Source organism: Mandrillus leucophaeus, unplaced genomic scaffold (genome assembly GCF_000951045.1).
Source record: "Mandrillus leucophaeus isolate KB7577 unplaced genomic scaffold, Mleu.le_1.0 Scaffold884, whole genome shotgun sequence".
NCBI classification, from domain to species: Eukaryota; Metazoa; Chordata; class Mammalia; order Primates; family Cercopithecidae; genus Mandrillus; species Mandrillus leucophaeus.
The window spans coordinates 566,288-579,279 of record NW_012109630.1 but is presented as its reverse complement, the minus strand read 5'-3'; the positions used below and the strand labels follow the sequence as shown (position 1 = coordinate 579,279).

General features: G+C 33.9%; 1 protein-coding gene across 1 annotated transcript in view; it reads left to right on the top strand.

Annotated features, from left to right (window-relative positions):
• Positions 1-12,992, top strand: part of DPYD (dihydropyrimidine dehydrogenase) — a 903,050-nt gene that overhangs the window by 387,785 nt on the left and 502,273 nt on the right. The window contains exon 11 of the mRNA XM_011969334.1: positions 7,299-7,509. Coding sequence (XP_011824724.1) covers positions 7,299-7,509 — 211 coding nt within the window. The remainder of the gene's footprint in view (positions 1-7,298; positions 7,510-12,992) is intronic.

The following is a 12,992-nucleotide window of genomic DNA, read 5'->3' as shown; positions in this document are numbered from 1 at the left end:
CCATTCTCCTGCCTCAGCCTCCTGAGTAGCTGGTACTACAGGTGCCTGCCACCATACCCAGCTAATTTTTTTTTTTTTTTTTTTTTTTGTATTTTTAGTAGAGACGGGGTTTCACCCTGTTAGCCAGCACGGTCTCGATCTCCAGACCTCGTGATCCGCCCTCCTTGGCCTCCCAAAGGCCAAACTTTAATCAGGCTCCTGAACCTTCTCCAAGGCCCACCTGTGTACTTCCCTGTAAAGTCCGGTTTTAGCAGGAACCCTCCATTCTCAATATCTGATGACACTTTTTATCCCCCAAATGAGAGTTAAACTCCAAAAACAGAATGGAAGGGTAGGAATTAATAGCCAAGGAGTAGGTTGTGAGTCAGTAGATAAAATATTACTAAAAGGAAACATCAAGGTAAGGCTTTATCCTGTTGGCTAAATCAATCTAACAGGATTCTTGCAGAAGACAGGCCAGGGTCAGACATCACCTGGGTCATAGTGGAGGATGAGGTACATGATGAGATATTGAAGATGATTAAATATCAAGAGTGAGGGATTTTGCTAAACTGACTTAGCAGGGTTCTTGCTAAATCTGGATTTTACAAAAAAGCACAGAAGTGGTCCTAGGAAAAGGTTCAGAACCTGACTAAATTCGGGTCAAGCAAATTATGTTTGTTGTACATTATTACCTATAGATGCTGGTTTTCTGCTTCTATGAGATTTTTAAGGCAGAGTTTATTTTACCTGTAGATCACAGCACTGTTTTTGTACATAATATTTAACAAATGTTTGGTTAGATGGCTGGTGCTCTTACCACATGGCTCTGAATGTTTCTTGTACATCCGATAATTTAACAGTGATGAAATGAGATGGTATTTTCTAGGTTTATCACTGGCCAAAGTAGACTACTAAATAATTTTGCTTCTAAATAATATTTTTAGGTTTTTATGTTCATGTAGAATGGATAAATCATCAATTAGTATTAGAGGGTAATCTTTACAAAGAATGTTGTTTCTTCATATTGCTTCTCAAACGTCAGTTTATTAGAAGTTATTCCAGAATTTAATGTATGCTGGTTTTGAGCTCCACTCATTATAGTTTATAACCTATTCTTGCTTTGCCTATGTGCAATCTAAAAGTGAGTTGACATCATGCTTTTAATTATAGAAAATTAAGTTGTTTCGTAATTTCTGGAGTATGATGCCTGTAATATTAATCAGACCAAATCATCACATTACATAAAGTTAATCATTAAAATGATGATCATTATTGCATGCGTATAGCATGCTATTTTTATTTCACTCAGCATCAGCCACATATCTTTCCTGAATATGGAGGTGAAAATCAACGTTGAGAATTTTTTTTAACTTTCCCTCTACTGTGTAAAAAGAAAGTGACAACCTGATTTGTCAAATGTAAGAAATGGACTCTTATAGCTGCTTACTACTTTATTGGTGGAGATTAGGAAAAGAGAGGTCGGCATGTTTGCTTGATATACCAATTGTCCCTCATAAGGACATGCTCCATCAAATAAATATATATGGGTGCCATGAGGAGAAGCATCCATATCCAGATTCAGAGTTACTGATTATTAATGATTATTGACAAACATTAGGTGTTAAAAGGCACTAACACTCAGATCTGTGAATTACTTGTCACAGAAGGCTGGTTACTTTGAACAGTAACGCTGCATATGGTTACACCACCAGTCAGTTTGGTCCATGTTTTCTGATAGCAGCATAAATGACAACTGAGGAGGAACACCATTTGCTTTTTTATTTCAACCTTGCAACATAGGATGATCCGGTCAAGTAGCATGTCTTCTGCTGTGTCCTGTTACTTACATTGAGATGGGTGTTTAATAGCCATTCACTCAGTATACTACTAGTTGGTTGTACCTTCCTTAATTTGATTGTCCTTCAGATTTTCATAATAATTCGTCATTCATTCTAGTAAACAAAACTTTATTCAGGGTCCATTGTGTGCCAATCATTCTGATAGACACAGATCGGGCTGTGACCAGTCTTGATGCCCTGTCCTTCCATGTGACATTCACTTGATACCCCTTCATTGACTTATTGACTGGCATGCATTCTGATTTGCTGGGTGTCTTATCTTAATGTTCATGGGCTTATACTTATCAATTGTTGACTTTTTTAATATCACTCTTGGACATAAAGGATAGAATGTTCAATAAGATATTCTTCCTCTACTTAAAGAGTGTTGAGAACGAGTTTACTATTGAACAAACTTATTTAAATTCTATGTTAGTTTTTCAATTTTGTATCTTAAGATAGTCTGTTTTGTGTATCTAATATCCACTTTGTGAAGTAGTACTTTTTTGTGTTCTAAATTTACTCTTTATCTGGATTCAAGGTGTCTCTGTTAACTCGTTTACAATATTAGGTTCATAAGTCCATCACGTGGTTCCTGTATTTCATGATTTTATATTACTTATAAATGTGCTTAGACTGGGAAGCTTGAGTCTCCTTTTCCCACAAAGGGACCTTTATTTAGCCTAGCCCTTCATCTTTGACTTTAGCTTTTCCTTTTCCACTTTGCTTTGTTTGAGGTTCAGCAACTAGAATCATACAGTCTCATTATTTCAAATATACTACAGTTGCTATTCTTGAACATAATGAAGACCAAGTAGGATGTAGTTTCAGCTGGATCCTAATTTCAGATAAATTTTTTCATCCCTTAGTGTATTTTTGGCTTCTATGAGCCTCAGTTTCTCCTCTGTAGAAAGAAAATAATGCTTGTCCACAGATTTTATTTATTTTTTTTCTTTGTGAGGCCAGCAAGCAGCAGTGTGCCTAAGGCTGTATGCTAAGTGTGTAAAATCATGCTGATGCCCAGTGTGGTTTTTGGCTTTTTGCACCACAGCAGGGAGACAAAGTCGGTTTGAAACTAAGTACTTTTATTGTAACAAATATACGGGTGTCATAACATTTTTCTGTTTGAAGATTGAGTTACATGTAAACCATTATATGTATTTTCTGTATGAAGATTAAGTGAATTACATGTAAAGCACTTAAAAGAATACTTTTAAGTGTTATAAATACCTATTATTATTATTATTTATCTTGTTATAAAACAAGATTTATGGCTGGGCGCGGTATCTTACACCTGTATTCCTAGCACTTTGGGAGGCTGAGGTGGGTGGATCACTTGAGGTCAGGAGATTGAGACCAACCTGGCCAACAGGATGAAACCCCATCTCTGCTAAAAATACAAAAATTAGCCAGGCGTGGTGGTGGGTGCCTGTGATCTCAGCTACTTGGAAGGCTGAGGCAGGAGAATCACTTGAACCAGGGAGGCGGAGGCTGCAGTGAGCTGAGATCTTGCCACTACCCTCCAACCTGTGCAACTGGCAACAGAGCGAAACTCCATCTCAAATAAATAAATAAATTGTGTCACTGCACTCCAGCCTGAGCAACTGGCAACAGAACGAAACTCCGTCTCAAATAAATAAAATAAAATAAAATAATAAAACAAGATTTATAACAAGACAAATAATAGATTTGTTAAATAGTGAAAGTAAATCTTTATGATGTCCAATAATATTTCAAAGTATATTTCACTTCACATATGATGTCACAATTTTAATTTAGGATTCTTTAAGATGAGAGCACTCCTTCAGTGATTGGGATAGATTCAAAATAGAAATAAAGATTTTATTACTTACAGTTCCTGAAGGGGAACACATTATGCACAGAGGTCACACACACGGAGGTCAGGGGTGCATGGAGAGAGAGAGAGAGAAAGAAAGAGAGAAAATGGGACTTGCAGGCCAGTGCCTTTATTTGTGGATCCAGGGCATTATACAAACGGGTTTCTCGTGGGAAATTTTAACTGATTGGTTCAAAGCACAAGTTCCAGGACATCAAGCGGTGACTGAGAGTCAGTCATTGTGGTGTGTCTGCACAGTCCATGCAGGGTGGAGGGTCAGCAGGACCAGTCCAGCAGGCTGCATCTACTCATTTCATAGGGAAGTGGTGATCAGGGAGCAGGTGTATAAGGCCAATATCTTGATGCACTACACTGAGAAACAGGGGTGCTGCAGGGAGGTAGAGTATAGAATTGGAAACTGTGTGTGTCAAGGGTAACTGAATCTTTCTTCTGGTATAACGAAGTCCAACTTATATTTAAAATAGATGTCAAGGCAGCATAAAATTATAAGCATTCACTATACAAGTTTACCCTGTATTTTCATTGTCCTAATATTTCACTATTTCCCAAGATAAATCTTAACATTATCTCACTCTCCCAATATTAATACTTTCCAAACAAATATATATATATATGCAAATGATATAACTATTTTTTCTTTAAACGGTTTTCCCTTTCTTATGTAAAATGGAAAATCTAGCTATCAAGTAGCAAAATAGCAGAAGGTGGTGTGATTTATGTCTGCTGCTTAATAGTCTAATTCTACATGTATTAGTGAGTGAAGAAAATCTCTAAAGTTTGAAAAGCAAAAAAATGCAGATGAATCTCTGTGGGGTCCAGTGTTCATGCCATCCCCAGCGCACTGTCAGATAATTGGTAAGAATGCTAGATGTTTGAATACATATAATCAAACCTGGTACACATAGAAAATTACGATGTGAGATGAGTATATACTAAAGCCATTTTTTTATGTTTATATCTATGTATGGTTATACAAAGTCCTCAAAAATCAAAACCATGGTGCGAACATCACTAAAACATGCTGAGGCATTCAGTGATGGATAATATTTATTTTAAATTCATAGAAGTTTTTGATTTGTAAATCATGTCCAATTTTTGTTTCCAAATTTAATGCCAAATTTGCCAAAATGTATAAGAGATTATCTCTATGTCATAGTAGATACTATAGAAGTATTAATAGATAGCAAAGATAGAATGGGGCCAAACAGATCCTAAGTCAATCAGTGAGACATATTCCCAATGGGTACGGCATAGCGCAGTGTTTCCTTTCTGCCCTCCACAGAAAACAGTACTGTTAGAGATACACATTGTATATTGATTTATTCAAACCATAAACATTTGGAGTTGTTATTCAATCAAGTGTGGCATTATCATTAACACGTAGCACCACTTGCCATTTTGAAACACAATAAACTGGCTTATATTGATGAGTTACAAGGTGATATGTGGCATAAATGTGACAAAAGTGACACAGAAAACATATTTTACATATTGGAATCATCTTTATTTTGTAATTTGAATTATTCAAGGAATAGTTTGCCTTCCAGAAATCATACATTTTTATTTTGTAGAAAATGAAAGAGGAGTCTAAGGTACTAACCTTCGTTATTGGGCCACCTCTCTCTTGAAATCACAATCTCATTTCTAAGTGATATTGAATAGCTGAAGAATGATTCAGAGAAAAAAAAAAGTGAATTCAGAAAATAGTAACTATGAATACATAGCCTTCTAGATACTAAGTTCTGCTTTAGGCATTTTACATTTTGGAGTTGTTTTCAGTAACACCGCACATACCAATTAATGAGATGGTGTTCTCCCCATTTTATATATAAGGAAACTATCCCAAATAAACAGCAGAGCAGATTTCAAATTTTTTTCGATTCCACTTACCTGTAATCTTCCTTTCTGAGGAGTGAGCAGTTTTATATCAACTGTTTTGTATATTTACCACCATAACATCCCACATGTTATTTTTTTATATTGCTGATTTCTTGATTTTCATAATTACAAGGGAAAGACTGTGTAATAATTTGTATGTGGGTCCAATTTTTAAGCCTTTAATGACAATATTTTTCAAAATCCTAAATAAGACATAGATTGAATAGCTTCATAATAATTTATAGTATAGATCAGTGTTTCCTAACCATTTTATTTTTACCCCTTTTGGGAGTATCTTTAGATTTTTCTTAGTCCTCCCTGCTATAATTTTAGTACCATAGATATACTGTATAACTGTTTATATACTTCAGCTCTTTGAAGGGACTAGACCATTATGATATCTAAGGATTTTTTTCTTTTCCCTAAGAATTAATTTTTGCTCCCTAGGGGCAGTATTACTGTCTTTGAAAATGCGTCATAGAGACCAAGTTCTGAGCCAGTCAGCTATAATCTAATAAAGACAGTGGTTAACAAAGTATCTTCTGTGCCCTAGAAGCATAGCATCACCTGAAGAATTTGTTAGACATGCAGATCCTCAAGCCTCACCTAAACCTCGTTAGAAACTCTGAAAACGGGCCTGTGCAGTCTGGTTTAAGGAACCTTCCAGGTGATAGTGATTCATGGCACTAGTTCTGGACAGGTTGTTGAAAAATGGGCCCATGGCCTGATTACAGCATCGAGTTAATTACTTTATGTCTCAGTTTTTCCATCTTGACAAAGCCCAGATAACTCTTCGTTTGAAGCCTCATACACACAACCTCAGTGGAAACATTACTCAGGGATCCTATTGAGAATCCGCCTGGCTTTCAGAGTGAAGGAAAATAATAAGACTGAACATCCCAAAACACTTCAGTAGGACATGTTTGCATTTTTTAAAAAAAGAACATTGAACATAGTACTTCTGATTACATTGACAAAGGTCTGGATTGCTCCAAAAGCAATTAATGGAAAAATAAGCAAATGAGTCAATATTAATATTCTGTCTCAATGAACATTCCATTATGCATATGAAAACAAACAGAAACCGGGGTATCCAGATTTTATGGCAGAATGAATTATGTTGGAAATGGGGAAGAACTAGGGATTCATCAGGAGGACATACTTGTTTCACTGTCTTCAATTTTTCATTTATAGTATTTGCTTCTGTGGTTTTATAAAAGGAAGTTTTTTTTAATTTCTTAGTTCTGCAGAGTTTCTCTAGTCTTTTTCTCCTACCTACCATTCTAATCATGTACTTGCACAGATTGGCTCACCCACTTTGTTGACTTTTTTCCAGCTTGGATGTATGCAGCCTGGTAATAAACAGAAGTATTTATTTTAATATGCAGCATGATTTAAAAAGAGAGCTTTATCTACTGAATTGAAAACGTAAAAATAATAGGCTACTATGGTCAGAAACCTCACAAACTACCAAATGTAGAGCATGCAGTACTTAAAACTTGAGAAATACCTTATGATGCCGTGATCTATATACGTCCACGTTACTACTCCAATTCAAGACTCCCTGAGTCAGTGATTTACAAAATGCAAATAACTGGTAACTGAAACTCAGATTTGGTGAAAGAAAAAGCTGCATATTGACTTAATATCATAAGCTTTAGCATGTATAATTCAATTAGAAATCAAATACTGTATGGAATAAGAAACATTTCAAGTTTCTTTTCTGTTCTGTTTTGTTTTAGATGGAACTTGCTAAGGAAGAAAAGTGTGAATTTCTGCCATTCCTGTCCCCACGGAAGGTTATAGTAAAAGGTGGGAGAATTGCTGCTATGCAATTTGTTCGGACAGAGCAAGATGAAACTGGAAAATGGAACGAAGATGAAGATCAGATGGTCCATCTGAAAGCCGATGTGGTCATCAGTGCCTTTGGTTCAGTTCTGAGTGATCCTAAAGGTACAGTGCTGGGAGCTGAAATGTGTGATGCAATTGTCTGTTATTTTAGTGCTATAATAGTTTCTAGCTTTCAGGGAATTGTTTTTCACTTTAACATTTATTTTTCTTTCTAGTTAAGAAGTAAAAGCAATCTTGATTCAAAAGGCTTAGAAATGGTATTTAATGCTTATACAGAATTATTTTTAAAGTGGCAAGAATTGAAAAGAACATTAATCTTTCTTTTATAACTAAAACACATATTCTACTCTATAACAGTATTTGCCTTGTTTCTTATAGAAGAATTGCTTTTTCTTCAATTAGACTAGAGTAAGAAAATGAGGCAGAGTAGTTGGAACAGCCAGTCTTCAATGATTCAGACAAATTAAAATCTAATGAATGGCCAAAAATAGAATTTGTGTTTATTACCATCCTTGTGCCAGATCATCACTTCAAACGTCAAATTATCAAATTAGAAAGTTTGAATGTCTGTCGTTTTCACCTGGATGGCATGAGTGAACATGCTAAGAAAAAACAAAATGTTTTTTAAAAAGATAATGAGAGAAAGAAATGTTTTATATAACATTTCAATTGAATAATGATTCAGTCAAGTTAGACTACTTTATATTATACTTTTCCCACATACAGTGTTTTTGTAGGTCATTATAGATGAAAGCTTATGTATCTAGGTACCTTCATTTTACAAATCCTTTTACCTTTTAATTCATATTATTGAAATGACAGTTAACTCTGTCGTTCTGTGAAGGGAAAATAAAATATGTTTTTCTAGGTCAGAGATTCATTGAGAACAACCATACCAAAAATCTCTCTAAACCTGATGATTCCTGTCTATGACTTCCTACTATATCCATGCTAAAATTACATTTTTTGTCTGAAGTTGGAAGAGATATATACATGAAAATGTATATTTTTATGCCACAGATAAGTAAGGATTCAACTAGTCATCAGATATTTTATCTGCAGGACATCAAACATCTTGGTATTTGGAAACATCCAGATGTTTAATGTCATCAAAATAAATGTTTTCAAATAGCTGGATGATGGCCTAAATTTGTCACTTTTTATGTAGACATTTATGTGGCATGTAGACACAGTCAGAGTATGGTTTATTTATTTAACTGAATTCAGGAAGGAAAAAAGAACAATATGTAAAGTGCTTATATTATCTTAAAAATCCCATTCTTCTATTAAATACTATGTACATCACCAAAAGTTGAGTAAAATGTTGAATCATGTTTAACTAGCAATTCTGTTGATTATTTGCCTATCCAAAAAGGTTAGCTTAACTATTTAAACTTATGTTCCATAATTGGCAATCCTAATATTAATAAAAATTATCTTTTCCTAAACAAACCTAAACAGATTTGACTCAGAAAACAGCTTTTGCAATCTCAGATACAATTTTATAAGCTTGTGCTTGTATGTGTGTGCGCGGGCATGTGTATTTGTGTATGCATGTATGAAGAATAAAAGATTTAAGTAGCATATAAAATATGAAGGAGAAAATTTCATCTATTCAAGTTTGACTAGGTCATTTCACAATTTATGCATTTTATTACAGAATTTACTGTGTATATTTCTTCTAGTACTTCACATATGCCACCCCTTACACATTTAGAGAAGTCAAGGAAAAAAATGTTTCTTCGCTATGTTTTTTTTTTTTCCACTTCTGATTAGAAATTATAAACTGCCCGTAGAAATTATCCTTAAGTAGAATTACTAACTTTACCAGGAGCCTTCCATGTTTACATTAATAAGACGTTATTCTCCAAGTGAGAGGGGAGCTGGCAGAGCTGCAGTGTGAGATAGCATTCATTCCTGGACTCCCATCCAAATGTTTTCGATACTGTTCTTTTGGATGGAAAACATTAAAGAAAGGAGTCACAGAAGCAGTATTTGTTAGAATTTGATCAAGAAGGTCTTAATAAATTTAAAATCTTAAAGTTTCAAAGTCAGAAAACTGTCATGTGCACGCATATATGTAAAATACAATGAAAAGCATTTTATTGGAAGCAAGCTGTCCATTTGGGTAAGAAGAAAAGATATTCATGTTAACTGTCTTCAACCATAAATTCTGCCCCATCCTAGCACTATGTGATGTCATTTCTGCGTGGTACCTAGTGATTATCACATATGTGATATCTCTTTTAATGCATTCATCTCTTAAAATGTTTACTTCTCTTTCCACCCCTCTACTTTTCTCCTTTTCAACCTCACTTTGCACAGACTTCAATGAACTGCATGTCAAATGCAGTGACATTTTTTCAGTCCTTACTATATTTTCTACATTTTATAATTGATAATGTTAAGAATTCTGTTTAAAATGCTCTCCTCCAAGTCACTTAAACTTTCTGAGGCTCAATTTCTTTATCTACTGAAAAAACAAGCATAATAATACCTTATCTTTCAACCTCTCAGCACTATTGTCAGAATTAAAACGAAATAATGTAAAAGACTTGGAAACAAAACTAGAACACATTCTTGTTTGTGACACTTTATTTCCTTGTTTTGTCTTTTAACTATTCCTTTCCAACCCTATCACTGACTGCTTTTCTTCCTCTAGCTTTTTACTTTCCTAAGTTCAGAATTTGTTCATTTTCTCTCCTTAACATATTTATTTCTTCAGTGAACTGAATGTCTTTTTCATTCTTTCATTTGTCCATTCATATGTGCATTCATTCCTCAAGATATATAAATGAACTTCTGTGTGCCAGACAGTGGCTAGACTTACAGTAGGCACTATTTCCTGTTTGTGTAAAAATGACTCTGAAATCTAGTTTTCCACTCCCCACTTCTCTTTTCATACTAAATTTTTGTTCCTGCATGTGACAAACATTTGCTGAGTACCTAATGAATGCCAAGTACCAAAATGTATTCTAGAGAGTACGAAAATGAGCGAGTCATTGCATGGAATTTAAAATTCCATAGACTAGGTGTGGAGGCAGATCTGTAATCAATTAATTTTATTATAACATGAGGAATGTGTACATTAAGAGAGATTTGCACAAAGTAAAAGAAAGTTCACCTTAGCAGATTTACCTAAAACAGTTCTTGTCTCAACTTTACTATTGTTGCAAATGGTACCATTAGTACTCCCCATAGCCAAAGTTTAAAATTTTACCCCAGTTCAAATTTCTAATTACAGTATTTATTAAATGTACCAATGTTATCTTACACTATAGTATAAAACTTCCACTTCTCAACACTTGAGAACATCAGCATTTGGCCTTATATACATTCTGTGTATCCAGCTATGTTTTCTTCCATTCCCTGTTGAATTATTCCTCCCAGCATCCAACACAGGGCACATTCCATAGTGGTAAAACAGAAAATCTTTGGTAAATGCATTACATAAAGGCGTGCTGAAAAATTCAAGTAATGAAATAAACTTGACAGAGTACATGTAAAGTACAGTGATAAATTGCACTCAGCAGTCTGATTACAATAATATTTTAAATGAAAATACTTTAAAAATCTCAAATAGATCAATAATAAGAACCTGAAAAGGTAAGCTAATTGGAAAACTGAAAGGAGATTACATTTTGAATGTCAGTATTTTCTGAGATATTATACAATCTTCGTAAGTTTCTAAATTTGTTTCACAATGGAGAATGTAAAATAACTTTTTTAGTGTTATGCACCTAATATATCTGTAATAAACATTTCGTGTCATAAAATGATAAGTGCCTCAAGAGCTTATGGAAAAGATAAGTATATCAAATTTACAAAATAAACTTGGGTAAGATTTTGGGATTATAGTTGCTAATTATTTCATTGCCACTAAGGATAATAAGAGTGATAAATAATCATCATTACTTTACATAATTATATTTCATCCATCACTTTTTGGATAGTACCAGGGAGTGGGAAGTAGGAACAAAAGACTACATATTCCAAATCCGTGTGCATGGAATATGTATGTGCTGATCAGCATAATTTAATTGAATACTTCATTAAACACTAGCTCAAATTTTAAAAGCAATAGTGTCCAATTTCTGACTCAATTGATGTAACCTCAGCCTTTCATATCTTTCTTGTGAAAAACTCAAAACGGTTCCACTTAAAAAAAGTCCCCTCTATTCCCTCTAGGAATGTACAATTCCAGATCTTATCACATTAACTTGGGATTTTATTTTTCTAGATAGACTATAAAGGCCATCAGGAGATTAAACACAAACTTTCTGTAACTGCGTTTCTCCTTTACAAATATTCTCCATTTACTGGAAAGTTCTAAACATTTATTTAAAATATGTATATGTATATTTTATTTATACTTATATATATAATATAAATATAATATAAATATATGAATACATATTTATATATAAGATATAAATAGATATAATTCCTAATATAGGATGTTTCCTCTTCTGCTAAACACTATTGTCAGTATTTATTGAATTGAATCATGTTTCTTTTTGTTTGTTGGTACAATGTCAGGTTTAATTGATTTATTGTTTGTTTTACAGTGTATCTCTGCTTCTCTTTCTTGTTGGAACCAAACTGCCAGTTGTTAAGTGGGCCCAAATTTCTGCTAGTTTTGAATTAGTAAGAATTCTTTCCCTCTTTCACTAATCTCATGGCTTCATTTTTACAACCGAGGCAATAAGGTTGACCTTGTCCTCACATTCCTAGGAGATCTGGATGACATAATTGTACAGTTTGTTGAATACGCTTTCAGACAACTGAATGAATGTACTTTAGTTCATTCTGTGATTCTGTGCCTCTTCCATACATTGTACCACAACCACTCTTTCATTATTTGAAATTTTGACTTTGTAAAGTTTTATTTTCTGTGATCTTCCAGAATCTATTTTATTTTCAAATTATCATATAAACTCCAAGGAAGGCAAGGAGAGTACCTTTATACTAAACTGTAGTCACAATAGCAACTGACGTATTAGTGTGCCCGTAATAGATCCACAGAAATATTAGTGCATTTGACTTGACTTGGTTCATGTTAGGGTATTAATTTTATTATGAGTTACTATTTTTTCCTATGATGGGGTTTGCTTGGTTTATTTTTCTTAGAAAATGTAAAAGTTAGAAAAATAATTCTATTATTCTATTGCTATAAATTTTTCCTTTGTTGTGGCATAACTTGTTGCATTCTTCATAATACAATAAATATTACACTAATTAGAGTCTACCTGGTATATTGGCTGAGAGTAGGGTCTCTGGAGCCTGGCTGCCTAGCTGGAAAACTGGCTCTCCTCCTTCTAACTTCATCGTCTTAAAGAATTACTTAGTCTCCCTGTTCTTCATGGTCCTTATGGTGTAAGGGGGATGACCATAGTATCAACATGCTAGAGTTATTTAGAAGAAATGAATTAAAAATATATGTAAAGCATTTACATATAGGCCTAGCATATAGTAAGCTTAAGTTACAGATGTTATTATTAATCTGTAACAAAACCACATTTTAGTAATTAAATTGATTTATATTAACTTTTATGTAGCTATTCATGTTGTTTAGGAATAAAATC